The sequence below is a fragment of the Mastigoproctus giganteus genome, chromosome 6 (assembly GCF_048544385.1).
Source record: "Mastigoproctus giganteus isolate SK-2022 chromosome 6, ASM4854438v1, whole genome shotgun sequence".
NCBI lineage: Eukaryota > Metazoa > Arthropoda > Arachnida > Uropygi > Thelyphonidae > Mastigoproctus > Mastigoproctus giganteus.
Window position 1 is genome coordinate 11,650,872 of NC_143580.1, and position 26,171 is coordinate 11,677,042.

A 26,171-nucleotide genomic window follows, 5' to 3' on the forward strand; every position below is an offset into this window, starting at 1 on the left:
TAAAAAATAAATTTATCCACAGGTTAGCAAAATAAAAATAAATTTATACTTACTTACATAGCTTAATTAATATACATATTAATGCCGACCGGGCTAGCCGAGTGGGTAAAGTACCTGCCTGGCAACCCAAAGGTCGCGGGTTCGATTCCCCCCTCGGGCTTGGATCAAAGTACTGCAAAAACCTTGGGAGGTGCAATATGGCCACAGAAGCCGATGCGCCAACAACTACCAAATCAAAAAAAAAAAAAAAAAAAATACATATTAATTAAACATAACACTTTGTAATATGATTATAATTTAAAATAGTCACTTATTTTAGATTGCTTTAAATTATCACTACAAAGTCTATTTATAGATTTTCCAATATTGTATAACAGTCTATATTTGTGATCACTTTCACCAGTTTCTTCCAACGCTCTCCTCAGGATGACTATAGCGTCACGAGTTTGTCGTTTTGTAACTGGAATTCATTCAGGTTTATCTTCATTTTCCTCCTCCTCCTCAGCGAAATTATCAGTAACAGACTGGGCAATTTCTTCATCTGTTAAAGCTGTAGTAACTTGCAGCTCACCATCTGTGTCCACCCAATCATTAAATCATTAAACATGAGTTACTCCTGTTCACCCATGTCTTTAGGCATTTCAACTTGATCAGTATCGTAACTTAGTTGCCCATCATGAATAATTAATCCACATTTTTTGAAATAGTTGCTAATGCAGGTTTCGGAAACTTCATTCCAGGCATTCATTGTCATATGAAGTTCATCTAGAACAGTTATCTGCTTTATGATTTGCGATATCAGACGATGTTCCTAAACCTTCATCTATAGCCTGGATGATTCTTCCTCTCATATCTGTTCTTTAAAAAGATCTTAAAAGATTTTTATTATACCCTGGTCGAGAGGTTGAATCAGTGATGTGGTATTTGAAGGTAGAAAAACTAATTCAATGTTTTTGAAAGTCAACTTTGGATGAACTGGGCAGTTGTTCAAAACCAATGCATTTTTTTTGTTTTTCTTATCCAATTTCAAATCCCGTTTACAAAGATAATCTTCAAATAAAGAAGCTGTCATCCAAGCATTGGTATTATTGACATATTCAACAGGTAGCTGTTTTACTCCTTTAAAACATCTAGGCGATTTACTCTTGCCAATAACTAACAGCTTCATCTTGATTATTCCCGCCATGTTTCATGTTAAAAGAACTGTAATTCTGTCCTTGATCTTCTTTCCTGCAGACGCAGAGGAATTTTTAAAAATTATGCAGTGGTCGGTGGTAGCTCTGTAGTGAAACTCTGTTTCATCTGTATTGAAAATCTCTTCAAAGGATTATAAGTGCTTAACACAGTTTGCCAAGAGGTTTTCAACCAGGTGTCAGCTGCAGAATTATCGGAATCCTGTTTTTCCTCCGTGAAGTTTTTTGTAAACAATATCATGCTTCTCCTTCCATCTTGTCAGCCATTCATCCGCCGCCTTAAGCTCTTTGTGTAGTTTTTCAGCAAAATCATTAGCTTTTTGAAGAAGAATGCTGCGATTGATTGGCGCATTAAATGAGCTGGCCTGTTTGAACCAAACAAACAGAGCTTCATCTACTGTTTGGCATTTCTCTCCACGCTTCCTTTTCTGGTTTCACTAAACATATTAGTGTTTACTGTGTGATGTGATTTTAACAATTTTGATAAAGATGACTGAGGCACTCCTAATTTTACTGCCTCTTCCCTTTGAGACATATTGCTAAGTTTAATTTATTGTATGCTTCTATAATTCGTAACTTATCTTTTACACTCAAATTCACTCTTTCTGTTCACTGACATTTTTGGTAGTAAAATTTAAAACACGGTAACAAAGATAAGCGTCAATCAATAACAAAGCACACGGCATACACAAATTGGAACTAACATGACACACACAAGTGAGACGAAGTTTAGATATAGAAATGAAGGCAGATTTCAGCGAAGGGGAAACACATTTCACCATAATAATTTGAAAACACAGAATTCCAGCTATCGGTATTGTCGCAAATGAATAAGATAGAGTTTACTACCCATTTATTGCACTAACAGAAAAGCCCAATAAACGGGAAACTGCAAATTGTTTTATAGTTGTGACCTCTATAAGTGTGACCTCCAGAAATTGATTCTTATAACTGAAAATGTGAATCTATAAACAGTGAAAACATAATGCATTTTATTGATTTGGATTGGTTCTTTGAAATTTGATTCTATTGAGCAGCTGATTCTAATAACCAGTGATCATTATAACTGGCGCTTACTGTATGTGTATGTATATATATATATAAAATCTAAAATTTAATGTTACAATAAAAAAATAAGAAGGAAAATAAATACAGTTGATTCCGGTTATTTGGGACACATCGGGACTAGTGCATTTTGGCCCGATTAAGCGGCTGCCCCAATTATCCGAAGTTTCACGTAAATAGTTAAAAATACAATTTACCCCCCCCCCCCTTTACAATTAGGTCACTGTACAATCAAATCACGTTACGACGAACTCAAAATAGTAAAGTACCATTCACTGTACGATGTGCACTAAGCGCCGGTCATTCTGATCACGTTTGTGAATTGAATTTTAATTCTATTAAACAGCGATTCTAATTAGCGAAAATAGGAGGAATGTTATCCACAGGCTATAAAAGTAAAGATATATTAAGCACAAATTTACCCTTTATTACCTTACCAATTAAAAAATTAAATGATACGTGATAATCGGAATAATTAATATGCACTGTAATATGTACATACTAACTAAACTAGTTGACATTTCTGTTACTGACATTTGTTGGTGGGGGCTGAAATTTAAAACAGTAAAAAGATAAGCAATCAATAACAAAGAAGAGGGCACACACAAATTGCAAGTAACACAACACGCGCAAGTGAGAACGGAGTAACAAATTAGGAAGCTTTAAAAATAGGAATGAAGAGAAGATTCTGAAAATTATTTTTTTTTATATGACTGAAGATTCCATGGAAGTGTAAACACATTTTACCATAATAACCCACAGAATTCCAGCTGCCGGTATTATCGCAAATTCAATAAGATCGAGTTTACTGTCCGTTTATGATAGAGTGCACTAACAGAAAAGCCCAATAAACAGGTGACTGCTAATTGTTTTTATTGTTTTATGGTTGTGACCTCCAGAAATCCGACCGAACTACGTGGTACGGTCGGAGACAATCGTAGGGTAATCTCCAGTGCTGAGGTCTCCTGCCCCGATTAAACAGCATTTTGTCCCAATTAAGCGAAGTAAACCCTGGCTATTTTCTCGATTGGTTTTTGTTTTTTAAGATTTGCCCCAAATAAACGGCTGCCCCGATTAACCGGTGGCCCAAATAACCGGAATCCACTGTATAAAATTAGTAATGCAAACATCAGTGGCAGCAAATATGCACATTCCACCAAATGTTGCATAAAATAAACTAAAATAAAATCAAATTTATGCTAGTAGCATGGCAAACCAGTAGAGCAAAATAATAAACTAAACCAATAAAAATGAAAAAAGTTGGGAGCGAAGTAGTCAAGGAGAGGGTACTGTAGAAGGAACACTCCTAATATAATTTAATTTTGAAACCAGTTAAGTAATATTTAATGGCGCCCCTTGATGACACCAAGGTCCGAATTGTGTGAAATATCACAAAGGATGGAAGCATAATCATAAACTGACAAAATAAAATAAAATAGACTGACCGTTATGCCCCATCTCAACACAGGACCACAAGGCCAATAATAGTCAGAGAATTACTGCATTTCGAACGTTAGACAAATCCATGCAAAGACGAAACAATCCAAAGATTGAGCTGCCATTGCAATGGATTTGAATAATGATGGTCCTTATGCCATAGAAAAATAATAATTCTGTCTTATTATTTTTCCATACACTTCATTTTATTTGGGTTTATATATACAGCAATACCTCACTTAGCACAGCTTCAAACCACACGGGTTTCACTATAACACGGTTTTCAATTAAGTTTAAGTCGAAAATTTACTGTACATATTAAAATTCATTCAGTAGCCTAGACACGTGCTTTACATATATGCTGTAGTGCCAACTCTATTGTCTCACATGCATAGAAATGGCTCCAGGTCTATCAACGCCGTGTGTGAGATTTTTTGGTGCGCCCTCTCCGACTTGAAATTTACAGCAGATCAGTGAATTTTCAGGGAATTTTGCGCCTCCTAAACTTTGATGCCCTGTTTGGGGTGGAACCACTCAATCGTGCATTAAGCTGACCTTGCATATGCACATGAGCCAATAGCTCCCCTCAGGCAGTCAGCAGCAATGTGCAACAGCGTTCAGTATTCTAAATTCCATCCTGATGAGATGACATGATAGCTTTTCAAACTTTTCATTTCACAATTTATTTTTTACCCCTTTAAATACGAAACAATGAGTCAAAAACAGGAAAAGTAATGAAGCAGTGGAGCTACTAAACGTAAATAGCTTACATTAGAAAAAAAACTTAATATTATCAAGTGCCATGAAGAGTGCATCATATGGTAAAATTGTGCTGGGAAATGGAATGAATGAAGCATTAGTGTGAATGATTATTCGAAAGAAGAATCAGTATAAACAGCAGGGAATTTCTACAGAATTTCTCATTACGAAAGTGATAATTAAGCAAAGAAGTTCATTATTGATTAATATTGAACGTATTTTATTAATATGGATAGATGATTGTAATGCAAAGAGAATTCCTTTGAGTCAAAACATCATTCAAGCGAAAGCCATGAGCCTTTATAACACACTGAAGGAAAAAGAAGAAAATTAAGAGGAGACTAAAGAAATATTTACAGCCAGTCGTGGTTGGTTTTTCTGTTTTAAAAACCATGTTGGGCTTCACAATGTTTGTTTCTCAGGTGAAAGAAAAGATGCTGTTGCAAGATTTTCCAGTGAATTGAAAGACATCATTGAAGAAGGTGGCTACAAGACAAGGACAAACAAATTTTCATTGTCAACGAAACTGGACTGTTCTGGAAAAAAAAGCCCTCATGAACTTTTTGAGCTGAAAATGAAAAGGCCAAACCTGGATATAAAGCATCAAAAGATCGTTTAATACTTTTGTTGGATGGAAACTCATATGGGGATTTTAAATTGAAGCCTCTACACCTGTTCAAAGCAGAAAACCCAAGAGCTCCAATGGGTTGTGCAAAAAACACATTGCCCATAATTTGGCAATCCCATAAGAAAGCATGGATTACAAGAGAATTGTTTACAGATTGGTTCACAAATTATTTTTGTCCGACGGTTGAATGTTACTGTAAAGATGAAGGGATGGAGTTCAAAATTTTGTTGCTTTTAGATAATGCACCAGGCCATCCACCTGAAATTCTGATCCCAATGAAAATGTAAAAATATGCTTTTGTCAACTTAACACAATGTCTCTTACAACCCATGGATCAAGGCGTAATTGCCACATTCATGGCATATTATCTCCAGTGAACTTTTTCTCAAACAATTGAAGCTTCAACAGGAGTGGGATCATCATCTTTACAAACATTTTGGAAAAATTATAACATCCAAAATGTGATCGAAAATATATCTGCATCTTGGCTAGAAATCATTGTCAACAACATGCGTTCTGTTTGGCAGCATGATTTGTCCCATTTGGCAAATGATTTCACTGGTTTTGAATCGCAAGTTCAGACAATTGCCGAAGACATTGTGAAGATCAGAAAACACTTGGGATTCGAAACTTTGGATACTGCCAATGTACATAACTGCACTAACTCACATGCAAATGACTTGGATGACGCAACTCTCCTTGAAATTTACGAGCAAACTGCATATGAAGAAGAGGAAAAAAATTCTGAAGTGGCACCGAAAGAATTTTCAACAGAAGAATTGGAAAAAGTTTTTTGGGGGATTGCCATGGCCTTACAAGGCTATTATGAATGGAGATCTGAATGTTGAATGTAGCATCAAGGTACGTCAAATTTTACAAGATGGGATTCGATGCCACAGAGACTTGTACGCCGAGAAAAAGAAGAGATAACTTTACGAGACTTCATTTTTGAAATACCTAAATAAACAAAGCTTTTTTTCTCATCTCTCATGATGTTAATATTATGAGATTAATAAAATATTTGCAATATTTTTTTTTTCAAATCCTTTTAATTGGTTATCAAGTGCAAATTGTTTGTAGATTTATTATAATTTGTTTATAAACTGTTTCTCTGGCATGCATTCAATTAAAATCCAATATAATGAAAGGGACTTGGGGGTGGTTGTGCAGGCAGATATGAAGTTCTCTGAGCAGTGCAGACGGGCTGCAAGAGTAGCTCATGGAGTATTGTCAATGATATACAGGAATTTTTCCAGCAGGGATAAGGAGGTGATTATTCCATTGTATAAGGCGATGGTCAGGCCACACCTAGAGTACTGTATACAGGTCTGGAGGCCTCATTTCAAGAAGGATGTAGAGCTGCTGGAACGAGTACAGAGAAGGGCAACAAGATTAGTGAATGGAACAAAGGGGTGCTCTTACGAAGAAAGGCTTAAGTTTTGCAAATTACAGTGTCTGGAGACTAGGCACCAGCGAGGTGATCTGATAGAGGTGTATAAAGCCTTGAATGGTTTAAGCATGCTCAATGCTGATGGGATTCTTCCTCTAGCTCAAAAAAATCACCTGAGAGGGCATAAATTCAAATTGAGGAAAGACAGATGTAGGATAGACGTGCGGAAATTTGCCTTTAGCCAGCGGGTGGTTGGTTGGTGGAACAGACTTCCATCCCTTGTGGTGGAGGTTGATAGCTTAAATAAGTTTAAGGCTCAGCTGGACAGGTATTTTGAACGAACAGAGGGGTGAAGTGGAAGTGGTTTTTTTTTTTTTTTTTTTGGCTGATGCTGCATAAGCTTGCTTTCTTGCATCAAATGCCTCTACTAATGCTAATGCTAATAATTATACCTCAATCAGCACGGTTTCACATAACATGGAACAGTTTTGGTATTGCTGTATATGCTAAATGCCTATTGTTTTCACTGTGTCTGTCCATCTGCACATAACTTACTCCCAGCAGATTGATTTTCATGAAATTTAATGCCTAGTTCTTTTAGAAAGATTTCTTCTGCCATCCCAAATTTTATTAAAATTGGGCAGATAGTTTTTATTTCTTTTTTTCCATATAAATTGTATGGAAAAAGTAATCTGTAGATTTAATGTAATTTTAATGCAGTATAGTTAGTTCTTTAGACTATACTGCACTCAAGGACAAGTCCGTGCACGGTTTGCCTGTGCTGTTATGTAAGATTTGTGAGTGTGGTGTCACTTTTTAAGGGATACATAGAGAGAAGCAATTAAAAAAAGAAAAAAACAGAAGAGTAATAAATATTATTCAGTTGTAATTAAACTGAAGGCTAAGTTTAGAAAACATGAACTTATAGTTTTATGAAGTGTTCTGTAAAGTTACAGTCTTAGTAATTCATTGAAAAGGAGATAACTATATTTATTTTTCCTTTCTTTTTGTCACAAAAAGAAAAGAAAAAAAATTCAGTTAATCTAAGAAAAAAAAATTGAATGCTCCTAAAATCTAATGCATTGTGTACATTAACTTTTTATGTCTGGTTTTCATTTGCCAAACTAAAACTTAGCATCCTCTCACTAATAAAGTGGTTTTTAGTTTGTTTAATTCTTAAATATATAATATAGACATTTCAGAAAATCTCCTAGATTTTACAGACCTTGAATGATTCACAGGTAAATGAAATATGAATTTAGATAGACACAATCATCACACCCCTATATTTACAAATGAAAAGCTTTTCAAATCTAGGAGCTTTTCTGAAATGTCTATATTATAGATCTAAGAATTAAACTTAAACTAAAACCACTTTATTAGTGAGAGTGTGCTAAGATGAAATCTTCAAGTTAGTTAAAGCTATGCTTACCTACTTATGCACATGGATGGTGAGCTCACAGTGCCAGTATTTCCAATAACAGCACAAATGTAGATAAAGCTTCTAATTGCACACAAACTTGAAAAATACTTCTCCAAAGTGGGACAGTCACTTTTTCATGTCATTATCAAGTTGGATAGTATGAATAACATTGATGGGTCAATGGGAATTGTGGACTACTTTTTTGTGTAAATGAGTGTGTTTTGGTGTGTCAGAAATAATAAAGGGTTGATGGACGTTAATGCTTGTTGACCCTTTAGCCAAATAGCATCTCTCACTTTTCCTCTGGCGCCTCCGTAGTCAGGTGGGCAGGAGCAGCAGTGTGTAGCACATGCTTCTTGATTAGACCGGGGTTCAAGCCCGTGACCACCAAATACGGAGGATGCGGAAAGGTCAGGGAATGACCACCGCATATCCCCAAAGCAATATGGCCTTAGTTGCTAATGCTCCTAAAAACCAAAATAACAACAACTTTTCCTCTTACTCTTACCATACCAAATGCATTCTGCACATTGTCTTCCAGCAGGTGGACATTAAAAGAATTCTGAATAACCTTGATACCAAGAAGTGTCCAGGTCTTGAGTATTTTTCATGTGTTTCAAAAGCGTGTGCTCGAGTTTGCTCCTATTTAGTGTTGCCTTTTTACTCTGTTTTTTTTTTTTTTTTTTCCCTTGAAAATTTGCTCGTGCCCAGCCAATTTCTAAGATGGGTGATAAATCCCTGCTTCAAATTATTGTCCCATTGCACTGACATGTGGCACATGCAGTTCTTGTAACTCACATGATTCCTGATATAAAAAAAAAATAAATAAATCAAATAAATAAGAGCCGCCTAGAGAATAAATGGAAATTTATTTATATAAAAAAATTATTATATAGCCAAATTGAAAAATCAGAAATGATGCTGAACACACTGCTTAAATACCACTTTCATTGGCAGAAATTATGATCCAAATTTCAAAGTGATAGGAACCTATGTTTCATATTTACTGCATTTTAGCATATTATAAAATAATAATTTTCATTCTTTTGGTTTTTCTTTATTCTAAGATATGTATATTACCAAGTTTACCTTTTTAAGTATTACAGTAGATATCCCTAAAGCAAACACAAAAGTGAGAAAATGTTGATAATTTTTATATATTATATATTTAATTTAAAAATTTTTAATCTTAATCTTATGTATTTATAGAAAATGTAATAATAAGTCAAGTTAGTCCAGCTCAGGCAAGGCATTTGGTTGCTTATGGTCCCTATAGCCAGAATTCCAGTCCTGTATTAGCACGGCCCACTAGTAGCTGCAGTTCACGTTCATCATACTCGCCAACACAAAGCCCTCTTTTGAACAGACATGTGAATAGTGCCTCATCATTATATTCTCATACTCAGAGTCCAGTATTTTCTCGAAATACAGCAGGGAACAGTAGTGATGGCTCAGTTTATTCTCCTGTAAATAGCCCTCATCAGGTAAAAATATATTTTTTTTTCACTATTGCTTGCTAACATTTTTCATTATTTGTTTGAATGTGTAAACACACACACACACACACACACACACACACACACACACACACACACACACACACACACACACACACACACACACACACACACACACACGCTGTATTACAGTAATAACAATGACCCTTTTTTTTTTTTTTTTTTTTCTCCAGATATTTTTCTAAGCCATGTCTTTTTGAATGGAGGAATCTGAATTTTTTTTTAAAATGAAAATGCCAAACACATTTTCATGTGTTTGGCATTTTCAGCGTGCTCAACCCTTGAATGGGTTGAGCATGCTGAATTCTGATGGGATCCTTCCACTTGTTCAGATTACGAACCTAAGGGGGCATAACTTCAAATTAAGAAAAGACAGATATAGAATAGATGTGCGGAAATTTGCCAGCTGGTGGTTAATTGCTGGAACAAACTTCCATCTGGCATTGTGGAAGTTGATAGGTTGAAAAAATTTAAGGAGGAACTGGACAGGCATTTGGAAGGAATGGTGTGATTTTTTTTTTTTTGGCTGATGCTGCATAAACTCATACACATGCTTTCTTGCATCACATGCCACTACTACTACTACAAAAAGTATGGGTTGAAGGTTGAAAAAAACAGTAGATACTCGTTAACATTAGCCTTGAATTTCTATAGATTTTAATTTTTGGGAAATGTATGTGAAGGAAGATTGTTTCAGAAAATGGAAGTTAAAGGGATAAACAAGGAAGAACATTTAGCTCTGTTAGTTTGAAGTTGGACAATAAATGGATAATGACTGGTTGTGCCATGTGTTTGGCTGGTTTCGAAGAGAGAGAGAGAGGGGGAGAGAGAGGGGGGAGGGGGGAGAGAAGGAGGGAGGGAGGGGGGGAATTACAGAAGCCAGGTCGGAAGAACAGTCCTCCCTGGAGGTGTATTAGCCTTGAATTTCTATAGATTTTAATTTTCAGGAAATTTATATGAAATAAGATTGTTCCAGAAAATGGAAGTTAAAGGGATAAACAAGGAAGAACATTTAGCTTTGTTAGTTTGAAGTTGGACAATAAATGGATAATGACTGGTTGTGTCATGTGTTTGGACTGGTGTGGAAGAGAGAGAGAGACGGGGAATTACAGAAGCCAGTTCAGAAGAACAGTCCTCCCTGGAAGTATCTGTAGAAAAGGCACACAGCAGAAATAGAACATCTGTGAGACAGAGTGGAGAGACTTTGTAAGAGACAGGTCATTACTCTCAGTCAAAGAGAACAGTCAAACCTGACTGTTCTCTTTGACTGAGAGTAATGAAAGAGAAAACCCAGTTTTTTTAAGATGAAGAAGAGGCAATGTTTGTGATGTGCCAAGAGAGATTAGAAGTCGGGATAATCTCTAACAGAGATGTGATCTTGTCTAAAGGTCTGAGTGTCATTGAAGATAAGTATAGGAGCAGAAAAATCATTTTATCGAGTTGAAAGACAGCTGAGTTTTAGAAGGATTGAAATTAATTTATCTTTGCCCCATTGGAGAATTACTTGGAGATTGGCATTTAACTAATTTGTGGTGGATATTCAACAAGTTGAAACTTTGAGGGCGAGGTTTCTCAAACTGGATGGTGGAATGCAGTGTGCTATCATCTGTAAAACTATGGGTAGGATTTCCCATCAGTGGAAGGAGGTCATTAACATACAAGAGGATTGGAGTGGGAGAAAGAACTGAACCTTGAGGAACACCAGCATTAGTGGAGAAGTTAGAAGACTGAGTGCCAGCTTTCATCACTTGCAGAGAGCAATCAGAGAGAAAACTGGATACCCAGTTGCAAAAAAAAAACAACAGTTGGCAGTCCTTGAGTTCACCAAACTCTTCCGTTGAATTTTTTCATAGATGGGTGACATAAACCAAAATTTCACTAGTGGATCAACACCAAGGAAATACCAAATTGGCAGGCGATGAGATGGATGTTCTTGAGATAGTTTAGAAGTTGGTGGTTAATGCATTTCTTCATTAACCTTCAAGACTGGGCAGAAAAGTGGAATGGTTTAATTCAACAAATTGGTGAATAACAACCCCAAAATAACATAAACTTATGCACTTGATGGGATTGAATTAAAAACAGTAGCAGAAGAAAGGGATTTAGGGGTTATGGTACGGGTAGACATTAAGCACTTCAGGCAGTATAGTTAGATGGCATGGACAACTAAATTATAAATTACCACAACTTGCCATGGTAATTTATAATGCATTTCAATTTAACTTGGAATACTGTGTTCAAAAGTATGGTAGTGCACCTAAAAGACACCATGCATTCTTGAAAGAATGCAGAACTTGGCAACCCACCTAGTGAGATCTTTACAATGGCACCCACATAAGGAAAGTCTTTCTTTAAATACACAGCTTGCCATGCACTTTAGAGGGGACCTCATATAGGCCTAAGCCTCTGAAAGGGATGGTAAAAGAATACACTGTTATGAATAATTCCAGACTAGGGGCCATAAATTCAAATTACTGGAAAGGAATTTAGACTGGATTGTAGGAAGTTTCTTTTAGTCAGTCGTTAAGTACTGCAACAAGCTACCTTTGTGGGTGACTTGAGGCAACAACAACTTAGATAAATTGAAAGGTTGGTTGGAGCGTTACCTACAAGAGGAAGGAAATATATAGGTAGTTTATAGGGAGCAGTGAACAGAATATTTAACAGTATTCCACCACCATGTGGTGATAAGAAGAGCAGTGGCCACAACGAAATAACATCATCCACAATATGCAAGTGGTGCATCAGCAGAAAAGCAATGCTGGGATATTCACAGCATCAAATACAATGCAAATATCTGTGTTCAAAAATATTTGTTTTCATCCAGAAGTAATTGTGACAGAAATATGAAATTTTTTTTTGTTTGATACTTTGAAATCCCTATAGCAACCATACGAATTTTGTTTTCAATCTGATAGTTAATTTTTTTTGCTTTGCAGTGGTCTGTATTCCACAATGGATAAAGTGGAATACAGATCTGTGATTTGGTTCCTCTTTTTGCAAGGGAAACCCAAAGCAATCCACAAAGAAATGGTTGCTGTTTATGGAGAAGACTGCCCAGGTTACAGTGTTTTTGCACATTGATATAAACAGTTGAAATGTGGAAGTACCTCAGTGCATGATGAAGAAATCCCAGGATGCCCAGCAACTGCTGTAACAGAAGAATGTTGCAAAAATTTAAGCACTATTCCTGAAGATTAATCCTGGATTGTGAGCAGCAAATATCTACCTGAATAAATAAGGTGCCCAGTGCCTTCTCATGAACTGTGAATATTGTTAGTTCCATACATGCCAGGGGGAGCCTTGATGGCCTTTATTAGTTATTGCTGGATGACGTTTATCAAGGAAAGTAGATATGCAGAACAGTCATAGTGTAGAATGTATGGTGCATGTTGGGGAGTTGCTTGATTGTAGAACTGAGATATACGAGCCAGTCATTGCGGTTGCACCCTAAGGGTAATCAACAAGCTCCCACTCCCTGAGCATCCCAAAAAAATGGGAAGCCATCATTTTGCTGCTAAATGGGTAACATAGAACATCCTAACGGTAGTGTAAATATGCATTTCAAGATCATGTTTTGATGGATTAAAGTGGGGCACTTATGCCTGCCTCATCCACAGTTATGAATCAGAAAAAACAGAAGATTCTGATGTACTTGTCCTGTAGGCTTTCTGGTTACTGATTAACATTCATGGAACCCATTGCGCAGAAAGCTTTCTCAGATTCAAGTAATCAGTCAATCAATATACTATATGTACTATCATTAAGTATATGCCAACAGACTCAGCAATATGTTTAATAGTCATCTGACAATTTTTCACCATTCCACTAATAATATCTGTTTCTGAATTAGATCAATCAGATCACCCATCTGACGTCATAGGTGACCTGAATGGTATTCATCTTCACATGGTTCTCTTCTACAGATAAAATTTACATACTGCTTGACAACAGTGGAACCTACTGAAGCAGTCCACAGTGTTGCAACATATAAGCAGAGTCTTCACTACAGATAATGCCATTCAAATATAGATGCTTCATAGCAATACAAAATTCCTTGGTCTTTGAGGTTTGTCACAGCAATTCTTTTAGGTATAACAAGCTAAGGCTAGCTGGGAGTCTGTCACGGTTGTCTGGGTTTGCTACCTGGGGGGGACGGCATCAGCTGGCATTGTAAATGCCTCCAAAACAACAAACTACAAGTAGCATTTCTAACATCAGATCATTTCAAACTAGAGGGGGGGAGGGGTGTTTCTAACGTCTACCACCAGCAGCCCACTTTTTCTAGTCTCACTTTCGAGATAATGTTGTTTAAGTTGGATGTATTGCACATTTATGTATACAATTGATTGCGAATAGAAAGAGAAAATTATGATGGCGATTTCATCAAGCAAATTCAAATAGAAAAACAGAACAGTTTTATATTATATTTGAAACACATAGGAAGTTACTTGATGGTTTTTTTTTAAATTTTTTATTTTACAGAATGTTGATACTGAGTTTTGATGAACTTGTAATGTTGATTAGTGAAAAAAATCGCAAAATTTGATACTGTGATGCAGAAATAAGTACAGACTGCTATTTCACTGCAATAGCCGTTGGTGATTTTTGGCACCTCCATAGCCAGGTGGGCAGGAACAGCAGTGCGTAGCACACGCTTCTTGATTAGACCGGGATTCGAGCCTGTGACCACCAAATACGGAGGATGCGGAAAGGTCAGGGAATGACCACCGCATATCCCTGGAGCAATATGGCCTTGGTTGCTAATGCTCCTAAAAAAAAAAAAAATAATAATAATAAAATAACAAAATAGCAATGGTGATTCGAACATTTTTAAAAATTCAAATTTTAGGAGAAGATTGCTAATGAAACAACTTAATTTGCCACTAAATAGAGCTCTTCCTAGTATAAAGGAGCTGGCAATGCCATATGTTTTTTTTTTGCAAGGGATGAAGCATTTAGATATACTGAAAATTTAATACTGCCATACTCATCAAAAAATTTGAGCAGTGAGTGAAAAATTTTCAATTATAGATTAACTCGAGCAAGGCAGTTTGTAGAATGCACGTTTGAAATACTGAGCAGTAAGTTGTGCATTTTTTACTCTAGCATATTACTGAATCCCCATTCTGCTCTAAACATAATAAAAAATTGTTGCACATTGTGTAACAGCAGTGCAACTGCTGTTACATAATTTTGTGAGAAGGGATGAATGTGTTTTTGAAGACACATTAACTTGTGAGATGGAAGAGGAAGAACGGAAATGACAGAAGTTTGAGGGCAGTGTTCAGATGTGTTAATAAGGGATTCTTTTTCTACATATTTCAGTGGTGTTGGCTCCCTTTCATGGCAAAATACTAGAATACAATTACAATAAAATTTGTCCTATTTTTTAAAATAAATATTAGTATTTAGTAGAAAATTAAAATTCTGAAAAATAAGAAACTATGTACAACGAATTTGAATTAAATTTTTTTTTTTTTTTTTTATGTAACCCCCAAACACAAGAGGTATTAGAACCTATAGTACTTAGTACCATGCTTGGGTTGGAGGTTGAGAAGATGAAAGAAGATATTTGTTGACATTGGACTTGAACTTCTGTAGACTGTAATTTTCAGGAAATACATATGAAGGAAGGTTGTTCCAGAAAACAGCAGTTGAATGAATAAACGAGGAAGATGAAAAGTTGGTTCTGCAAGTTTTAAGTTGGACAGTAAATGGCTGGTGGCGGCACATGTTCAGACTGTTTTGAAAGAGAGAGCCGGAATTATAGAAGCCAATTCAGAAGAACAGTGCCCATGGAAGTATCTATAGAAGAGGCATGCAGCAGAAACAATGCGTCTATGAGACAGTAAGTGGAGACACTCTGTTACAGATGAATCATTAATTAACCTAACTGCCCTCTTCTGAATGGAATCAAGAAGCCTGAGAGAGGTTTTGGGGGGGCACCACCCCAGATGTGGGAACAATATTCCATGGCAGGGTGGATTTGCGATTTATACAGAGTGAGCAGCTGTTTGGAAGAAAAGTAATGCCGAGATCGTAAGAGAAAACCAAGTTTTTTAGATGCAGAGGAAGCAACATTTGTAACGTGCTTGTGCCAAATGTATGTGGCAATCTAAAGATTTTTAAAATTATTTAATACTTTCTCTTGAATTTAATACTTTCTAATGAATTTAATAATAAATTCATATAATAAATTTCATTAAAACCCCCTTTGTCAGTCCTCTATCGTAATCCTTTAATGCCATGTTGTATAAGGCAGGCCTCCTTTCCACCTCGCAAATAAATTTCTTGGCATCAAACAACGTCTTCTCCAAATAATAACAAACAAACAAATGAAGGCCAACCACCCAATTCATGGGGAAAATTTCTCCTCAGGCAATATAAATGCCAAGTCGCTGGCACTTTCATCACCTCGACGATTTCAGCATTTGTTGAATGCCAGCTAACGTCGTCCAATGCATCGTTGGAAACGCCTATCTAGTTTGCATGTCTTTTCTCTCTGCTTCCTGTAAAACTGGGAGTTTCCAACACCGCACTTTAAGCGCCCGTCTGGTATAGAACTATCTGCCATATTATGTCAAGAAGCTGGGTATATTCTTGCTGTGTATCCCATATATAAAAATTTAATTACATCATACAACATCCCCCCCCTCCACTTTTATTTTACTACTGATTGCATCGTGAATAGTCAAACTACTAGAATAAACTTATCTGTGAAAAAATCTGAACCTCCCAAAACTCCTTGTTCATTTCACAAATATATCTGGTCCCAGTTCCATTCACAATGATGTCCATTTCCACCAGCAGTCTGCAAAGTCACACTTACTTTTCTCTGACAAAATCCCAATTATCAGTTGCCTAAACCACTGCTCATCTCAGTTTTCCTAATTATTCATGTTGTGACTAGTTAGTTGTGAATATATACACTCTGATATTCTCTGTCAGGGGATGTAGTAATTTGGAATCTCCTCTTTACTATCTTCTCTGGCTTAAAATCTCTCTATCTCATTCATCAAATTCATCTGTTGCCCCTAACATTCTCCCAACTCCACTAATCCCTGGAACTCTTTGACTTCCTTTCTTTGAAACTCTATTTTCTCTAGACCAACTTTCCTAATAGTGAGGTTTTCTGGAGCAATTGTAATGTTCAAAACTCCATATGGCTTTGGTTTTCTGTTCACACAGACCAAGCTGTGTTGAGATGCTGAGGCTTTTGCAATCATTAATGACTTCACTCAGATTGTTCATTTGCTAAACAAAATACAAAAACAATCCTAACCACAAAGCCAATGCTCTTGATATTTTTTTCATGAACAACCCTTCAAAGTACAAGGTTGAGGTGAGTGGTACTCTAGGCACCACAGATCAAAACTTGGTAATAGTACCTTTTCCAGTTGAGCCATTGTTTATTGTTTGCTTAGAATAGGAAATTGGATGATCTGTGGGATTTCTCTTCTTCCTTTTCTTGATTGGATTATTGTTTTAAATCTTCTGATGTTTGCTCAGTGAAATTATTCTTGTACGGATGAAATCTTTGGTTTTCCAATAAGTTGTTAAGGTTGTTCAAGATAAGAATGTTGCATATCACAATTGACTCGCATCCAAATATCCAGGTTCATTTTCTACCTCACTAAAGCTTGCAACTATTGTAAAGCAGTTATTAATCAGTCCAAACCAGATTTTGAACAGGCTTGCTTCTTGTCCAAATGGCAGTTGCACATTCTGGTCTAGTGACTGCAACTTTTGCACATTTATCTCCTTGCTCCTGAACTGATTATCTTTAGCTGAGGAAGGCAATAGAACCATCGGGTTCTATTGCCTTAGCTAAAGATGAAGCCAACTTACTAGCATCCCACTTTTCTTCTAACTCTTTTGTAGATGATCTTGGTAAACCACTTCTGACCATTCCATTAAATGCCTGCTGTGGTCTTCCACCAAAAGGATGTGAGAAAAAACTGAACTTTCTGGATGGCAAAAAAAAGCTCCAGATACTGATGGTATTTCTCCATTTGTTCTCAAAATCTGTCCTGCTGAGCTGCTGTTGCTGTTCTGTGTTGCTTTTTTGTATTTTTTTATTCCACTGCTGATTGTAAATTTGCATATATGCAACCAGTTCCTGAAAAAAGGATGATAAATCCCTTCAGTTATTATCCTACTGCACTTACCGTATATTCTTTCTGATATGGACTTCAGGGTCCATCTCAGAATCTTAACTGCGATCTAGCTGTTTATACGGCAACCTCTCATGAAGGACTGAGCCAAAATGCTTTGCTAAAATCTAAATAAGCAGTATCAAAATTATTTCCTACTGATCACGAGTAATTGTGTCAAAATATCTGACCAATTTAATTAAATGATTTTCTCTTAACAAAACCATGTTTTGTATCCTTCAGAATTCTATTTCTATCTAAAATGTCTTGTATTGCACTCATTTTATCACGTGATAATGCCTACCATTAAAGACTTATTGACCTATGTTTACCCATTTCTTAGCATCATCTCTTTGTATTGGTGATACTTTGGCACCTTTCCAGTGCAAAGGAATTCCTTGTTAGTTCAGTGATGTCCTCATAATTAACCTTAATGGTCCAGCTGTCTCTCTCTCTCTCTCTCGTTTTACTGATAAATACTCACTCATTTCAGTATTGCTAATTTCATATTGCTTAGTTCCAAGTATATTTATAACAAAAAAAAAAAAAAAAAGAGAGAGAGAGAGAGAGAGAGAGAGAGAGAGAGAGAGAGAGAGAGAGAGAGAGAGACCAAAAAGCAATGACTTTTATATGTGAACCAGTGAGAACATTTTATTTTTGTGCATCCACAGTATTGTCCATTTATTCCTCTAATTAGTGTCTTGTCAACAGTCAACAAACGTATCTAGTGCTTCAGCTATAATACACAGTATGTGGATAGCCTTTGTAATGATATATTTTTGAAAAAAATAAAATAATAATCATATTGCTGGATTTCTGTTAGTCTGATTTTAATGATATTTTACAATGCTTGACAATTGTTCTTAAAGAGCAAAATATAAAATTTCATGACAATCATAGACTGAATGTCAAGCTATTATGTATGGACAAAGAAATAATAATTGCTAGATTTCTATTAATCCAGTTTCAGTCAAATTTGGGATGGCTTGACAGATCTTTCTGAAAGAACCAGTTGTAAAATTTCATGAAAATCCATCTACTGGGAGTTGAGTTATTACATGTGGATGGACAGACATGATGAAGATAGTAGGTACTTTATGCATATTTGCTGTGACTAACAATTGCTAATTAAGGTTAGATTTGGTGAAATATTGAATGCTTCATTCATGATAGAATGAAATGTAATCAAAACACTAATTGCAAGTAGGCAAATCATCTTCCTGTGTTCTAGAAACAAGATCTGCTTAACTGCAGAGCTGCAAATTGCAGTGGTCTACTGTATTATTATTATCGGTCTCTAGCTTGGTTATTTTGTATGCTCGCATGATGTACCTATTCATTTTGATGCTCCACTTCATGCATCACATTTTTTTCCATTCTGGGTGGTCACTAGCACAGTTGCGTAGGAAGCACTTCACTTCCAGTTAGTTTGGCTCAATGGTCTTGCAGTAGCTATGCAGGGGACAGCTCCACTTGCTCCACTGTCTTCTTTAGGAGACTGTCTCCGACTCCTCTCTGTCTAAGGCCTGAACATGAGAGACTTTATCCTGCGCTACACTCGATGCATTATGATTATTATTTCTCTTTGACATCATCCATCTATGGAGGTGGACCTGTTTAGCTTCGGCTTGCATCCAGTGGTAGTGTTAGTTCTTCTTCAGCGGACTCCACTGAAGCAAATTTTGCGATATTCATATTTTTATTATCTCTCTATACATTAAAAATGTTTTCCTCCTAGTGATATTTATTCGAGCCAATGGGAGAAGAGGTTGGGGCAGTTTACGTCAATACAAATGTTCAGGTAAATAATTACATTGTTGTCTTCTATTGAAAGACAACTGCCTCCATAACATTTACCAACCTTGTGCACGTGCTTTACTCTGTAATATATGATCGTGCACAGCATCATTCGATGTTCCATTGTAATGTCAGCTGATAAGGGGCCCAATATAGTTTGTATATTTGTAAACAGTTTAGTATCTTGTAAATATTTTTAAATATTTGTATAGTTTGTAAATATTTTAGTTAAATGTTTTAGTCCTGCTCTTTCAGATGCAACAATATTCCTCATGCATTATGAAACCCCAAGCAAAAGGCCTTTTCCTAAGTTACCTATGTAAATGCAGGCAAATAATTAAATAGTGATATTTATTCCACTTTGAGAATGCCACATGGTGGGGGTAGGGTAGCCAATGGGAGAAGAGGGATGGGGTCACGTAGTAAAAGTGGGCGGGGAAATTACGTCACTACAAATTCACAGGTATGCAATTACGTAGGTCATTTCCTGATTAAATATCGATCATAGTGGCATAGTGTTTGAGTAAGGTGCCACAGGCCACATCTGCACCATCAGTACTCTTCTCTTGTAATGAATACAGAACCTCTGTAAAAGCCAGAAAAGTGTTGTGCGTAGTTTAGTGTTGGGTTCTGTTGTTTGTGCTGGCTTCTTGGATGCAGGGCCCCTAGTGGGACTCCGCGTTGCCCACCACCACCACCACTGGGAGATGAGCCAGGCTGTGCGCAGTACTCTGGCTGCTCTCCATTAGGGGTCACCTGAGCTTCCTGAAAAAAAACATTTTAAATTATTTAATTACTTATACATATGATTAACTGTTAGCACATAGAAGTTTACTGGAGTAATAGGTTGCAATTTAATAACAAACAAACAGCATATAGTAACAGCAAACAGTATCCTCGGGGGGTTGGGGTTGTTAGAAACGGACTGCTTTTCTGATAGATCAGAACTGGAAGTTGGAAATGGTGTACATCATATTGAAGATAAAATTTTTGTTTCTGGTAGTGATAAGATTGGGGTGTTCCCAAAAAGTTGACAGTTTTTGTAATTGTCCTAACTTATGAGCTTAACTGTTGGATTTCTTATGAGAAATATCACTGTTTCTCATAAGAAAACCTGACATTTGGTCTGAAGGGTTTATTTATGGGAGTTTATCAAACATCTGATTTATTTTATGCAGTTATTTCTGACATTTATCATTTGTTTGTGCATGCCTAGTCTCCAACAGAAATGCCTAAATTCAATTCATTTGACCAGCAGTAAACCAGTGTTGTGTGTGTGTGTGTGTGTGTGTGTGTGTGTGTGTGTGTGTGTGTGTGTGTGTGTGTGTGTGTGTGTGTGTGTGTGTGTGTGTGTGTGTGTTTCTTTTTTTCATCTTCTGTTTTCTGTTATGTTTTTACTAAATGTTTTAGGTTTGTTTTGTAATTTAAAGTTTCAATAACAACTTTTATAGGGTCAACACATTCAGGTTCCAGAGGGTGTGCACTCCCCATCCCAAAGTCCCAGTCAAAATCGACATAGCAGCAGTAGTAGTAGTGTGAATGGTGTAACACAGTTCTCCCCTAGCCATGGCCTTGTGCATTCTCATCCATTTAGCAGACTTGTTTCGTATGGTGCTTCTTCATCACCCACTCCATTATATAGGAGTACTACTGTTACTCCAGACCATGCAGTAACTTCTACTACTGAAGATCCTTATCACAGTCATTCTGAAACAAATGTAGAGTTATTACATCCAGTAGGACAAGATGCACGATCCACAAGTAAGTCAGTTATGTTTCTTGGAGTTCTGTTTTGAAGTCAGTTGGAATTTAAGTGGCCTATTGTATTTATCAGAATATGGTTTTTATGTCATCTTGTAGAAATAGCGATAGGCATTTATTTTTTTAGTTTGAAAGTTGTTTCAAAATATCTTTTTGTTGCAGCTTATCTTGTGTTTATCTTATCTTTTATTGTGGCTTATTATAATTGGAGGGAAAAAATTGCTAGGATAAATAAAATTTTGCTTTAACTTTTAAATACTTTTAATTTTTAGCAGTCTTGCACATAAATTTTGTCATTTGTTGGCTTTTGGATCTATAGCATATTCAACATGCTAAACTAAGAACATTTGTACTAGATTCTTTTTTTATGTATAAGGTTGCAATATTTATTACATCCAGCAGGATGTAAATAACCTGATAGTAGACATGCAGGGTGCTAGTGAAATGCCATTGGGGAAAAAATTTCTCATACATAAACAAATAAACTTGGAGGAGAATTGGAAAGTGAGTAAAAGTTTTTTTTTTTTTTTGCTGATGCTGCATAAGCTTATTTTCCTGTAGCATATTACTTCTGTAACCTCATGTGAACATGGTGATAATTTATTGATAGCTTAAATAAATTTAAGGAAGAACTGGAAAAACTTTTGTTGTGGATGGAGAGGTGAATGGGAAGTGGGGTTTTTTTTTTTTTTTTTTTTGGCTGATGTTGTATAAGCTTGCTTTTTTGCATCATATGCCACTACTAATGTTACAGATCATGCAGTATCATTAATACTGCTTCTCTCTTTCTCGTTGAAAATTTACCAAAGGTGGATGACCTGTACAATATGAAATGACAAATTAGTTTTTTGGAAAGTTTCTGACAGTTTCTTGCATCCCATGATTGGCTTCCATAAAGTGCAAATCAGATTAAGTTTGACTCAATTTTACCAGAATTAAATACTTTTATTGAAAACTTTTAACTTGTTGGTACTGAAGACTTCAGCTAACATGTTTGATTATTTTTAGATATTGAGTGAATGACATACATGGGAATTAAGATTTTAAAAATAACCCTGTACTCCACATAGTATTAAGCAAAATTGTTGGGTTATATATAATTTTGCTCAATACTTGTTTAGAGTGAAGTGTTATTCTTAAAATCTGAATTGATATATTTTTTTTGTGCAGAGATGCGGTTCTGACAGCATTCCATGCATAGAGGTAAAATTTCAGGTTTTTTTTTTTGTTTGTTTTTTAAATCCAGTATTATTATTTTTTTATTTTACAGCATCTAGTGCTTCTGCAGCATCCAGTGCATCAGATGAATCTAATGCTAGCGATCTTACAAGTCCAGCTAGACAACACTCAGCAGATAACAGCAGCGAAGAAAGTAGGACCTCTTTATTTGCTGATGTTCCTCAAGGAACACTAGGAATATCTGGAACATCTGGAATCTCTCGTCAGCAGCTCTTAAGTGGACCTTGTCCTATATGTGGGGATCGAATTTCAGGTTTCCACTATGGTATATTTTCATGTGAAAGTTGCAAAGGTTTTTTCAAACGGACGGTACAAAATAAAAAGAATTATGTGTGTCTTAGGGGAGCTAATTGCCATGTAGCTATAAGCACTAGGAAAAAGTGCCCTGCTTGTAGATTTGACAAATGTTTAAAGATGGGTATGAAGTTAGAAGGTGAGTAGATTCTCTATATCAAGCAAGGTTATTTTTTAAATCTAAAAAATTAATGTGAAGTCAGGTTGACACTAAGTGAGTTGTTAATGTTGTAACTTTTATTGTTGAGAAAGGTTACAGCTTATTGCTAGTAATTTCAAAAGTAGTTTTATCCCCTATGTATATTTTTGGAAACACAGATCATTTGACAAAGATGGATAGAAGTCAACACAGACTCTGGAAACATCACCACTTGCAGTGGTTGTATTGTGTGTGATTTGGTTTCAGCTTAATAATAATAAACTGTAACCTTTTCTCTAAGTAAAATTCAATTTATAACAACTATCGTGATTTCATTAATGATTACCATACTTCATATTAATCCTTTTGTGTGCAATTCCTGAAATGCATGGTAGTGAGACTCTGTTTTACACAAATTCTTTTAAATGTTAATTTGTTTATTCTTATTTTGATTTGACTGTCCAACATTAGAATGAAATTATTGTCAGAACTCAGATCAGAATTTGCATATAAAAAAAAGTCTTGAAAAATTCATGAAAAAATAAAAAAGCTTGCCACTTTTTGTTTGATGCAAGTAATATCAGGCTCAATGTAGCCTCATGGTCAAGTATGGCAGTCCAATAATACACATGGTTTTAGTGGACTTTGGTTCAAGCCCACATGACTTGTAAATACAGTTAATGATTATACTCACTATCAAAATAATTAAGTATAAACTTCTCTTATCTAGTGGCTGCATTTCAGAATGTAAATATGATACTTTTTTATATATATCCTCTACATCTGTTCAGTATTCAAGTGTTCAGTTACATCAACTTCATCAAAAATACACAGAATTTATTAATTTTTTGCACTTCAAAAAGCTTAATCTGACAACTGAAGCCAACAGATATGGGCTATTCTTCTGATTTTCAAAACTGTTTTCTTGCTGCCATCTGTTATACACTGTGTATGAATACTACTTGAATATGTTATAGATGATTCATTTATAAATGGATACATTATTTGAAATGACCTTCAAGCCATTTACAGTGCACATACTTATTATGATCATGGATAATGTTACCACTTTTATGAAGTCCTGATCAGATGTATATACATGGAAAAACCATCTTTTATTATAATTAAGTTTTTTTTTTTCTTCCCTTTATCATGGTTTATGCATTGAAGTGGAAGTGATTATGTAACACTGATACTGTTGTTACTTTGTACAGCTCCTATGGTTGTCTTTGTTGTTACTCTTTGAAATAAAATACTGTACAGTATTCCTGCCAATCACTATTTTACAGTAGCGCATTAAACCCTTTCTGATTCTTTATTTTAATATTTTCTTTATTTATTTTAATGATTTATACGGATTTAGAGAAACATTATGAAAGTTTCATTTTTATTGATGAATTTCTCAAAAAAATAGTGGACAGTCAAAAGTACTTTGTATTAATTGATTTTTGTCCTGTCTACTTCCACATTTTTTTGCTCTGCATCAATTAACAGTGCTAAACAGCTGCAGGAATATTAAAAGATGAACATTAATGAACGGCATTGTTTTGAAATTGTACTGCTACCACCACAAGTTGCCACATTTTGTACTGTTGGTAACACTTATTTTTAGTGCTATTTATAGCGTTCCTTTTTTAATGTCCTCCCACTGATGAGGTGCCTGTAAGCTCTGAAATAGCTATCCAGAGGATGGCACTACATTACAGATAAGTGGCATTCTCTTTTTTAGAAAAGTGTTAGTTATTAGTAGTAGTGCAACATGGGACAGATTGTATTAGTAGCCTTACAATTTGAAAAATGGATACAAGTCCTACTATAGCAAAATTATGAAATCTGCTGATGGGCAGTTAATTAGCTTAGTATTGAAAAATTACTATCAGAAATGAATATCAGTGTTTCTGTGTTAGAAAAAAATGCCCTGCCCTAAAAATAGAATGAGTTATCTGATATACAAATAGATGAAGATAAAGGCAAGATATGTGTTAAAAAGATCTTTCTTTAATGGAGAAAACTAGTATATCCATTAATACAAAGTATGACCACGCTTCACTGATGGTATTAATGTGTCGTGTCATTGAGTTTGGGTGGCATGTGATATCCTCTTGAGGAATATCCCCCGTGTTTAGATTAAATGCTCCGTTCAGATTACTGTGGTATTTAGGTTGATTATGATATGGCTTCATCCTATCATGTGGCAGATGTTCTTCTGGCTATTATAACTATATCTTTCATGTTTGTTGGTTATCATAATAATAGGAGGAGAGCAGGAAAGAATGTTGACATTTTAGAGAAATATTTGGAAAACATTAGATTCATTACAAAACTCTTTATTCTTTATATTAACAGGAATAAAGAGTGAATAAAGAAAATACAAATGATGAGCATTTTCCTGTTGGTATAAAGGGTTATGTATCTGTTGGAAGGCGCCTCCATAGCCGGGTGGGCAGGAGCAGCAGTGCACAGCACACGCTTCTTGATTAGACCGGGGTTCAAGCCCGTGACCACCAAATACGGAGGATGCGGAAAGGTCAGGGAATGATCACCGCATATCCCGGAGCAATATGGCCTTAGTTGCTAATGCTCCTAAAAACCAAATAACAAAACAAAAACATCTGTTTGAAAAATTGCAAAAGAACAGGTCTAAGTACAATTAATATAACATTGACATGTTAGATTATTGTGAACAAAAAACAGTGGTGAATGGCTATCATAAGAGATAACATTCTCATGATTCTGTGATTTCTGGCATTCAGTTTATATATCTTAGTTGAACACCTCTTTCATCAGTGCATTGCTACATACAGATGTGTTGCCATTCATTACTTCAACTGACTATTTCTGCACCACAAAAAAGTCTTTATGCAATGAGATGTGAAAGGAAATAAATGTAGTGCACATCATGAATGTAATCCTGCATGTGCTAATCATCTATCTACCAAAGTACTTCATCATACTGGACATCTCAAAACAGGCAACATAATGTTTAATTCTTCTTAGAGAGGAACATCAATCAGCCACAGCCTTCCAGCAGATTATCCACTGCTTATGTTCTGATATTTGTTTGAGTACTCCTGAATCTATATTGATATGGAAACATACAGGTGTTTTCAATTAAAGGCACTGAGATCTGTCTAGCTTGTGTTCAGGTTTAGGTTGTTTGTTATCTGGACTTTTTTTTTTTTTTTTTTTGTCATGTTCAGCCTGAAATTTTTGAATTGTATGTTAAACTTGGAGTATATACAGTAATACCCCGAAGTTACGCGATAGGTGGGTCCGACGAAAATCGCGTAAGTCGAATTCGCTTAAGTCGGGGTACAACTTTGCATATAAATACATATAAATTTTGCTTAATTGGGACCAAGGACTAACAAAA

The 26,171-nt window shown here is 35.8% G+C and overlaps 1 protein-coding gene across 1 annotated transcript in view; it reads left to right on the plus strand.

Moving 5' to 3' along the window:
* LOC150083914 (nuclear hormone receptor FTZ-F1 beta-like) overlaps window positions 1-26,171 on the plus strand; it is a 119,241-nt gene that overhangs the window by 46,731 nt on the left and 46,339 nt on the right. Inside the window, exons 3-5 of the mRNA XM_090374953.1 lie at window positions 9,105-9,379; window positions 20,817-21,126; window positions 22,397-22,798. Coding sequence (XP_090231079.1) covers window positions 9,105-9,379; window positions 20,817-21,126; window positions 22,397-22,798 — 987 coding nt within the window. The remainder of the gene's footprint in view (window positions 1-9,104; window positions 9,380-20,816; window positions 21,127-22,396; window positions 22,799-26,171) is intronic.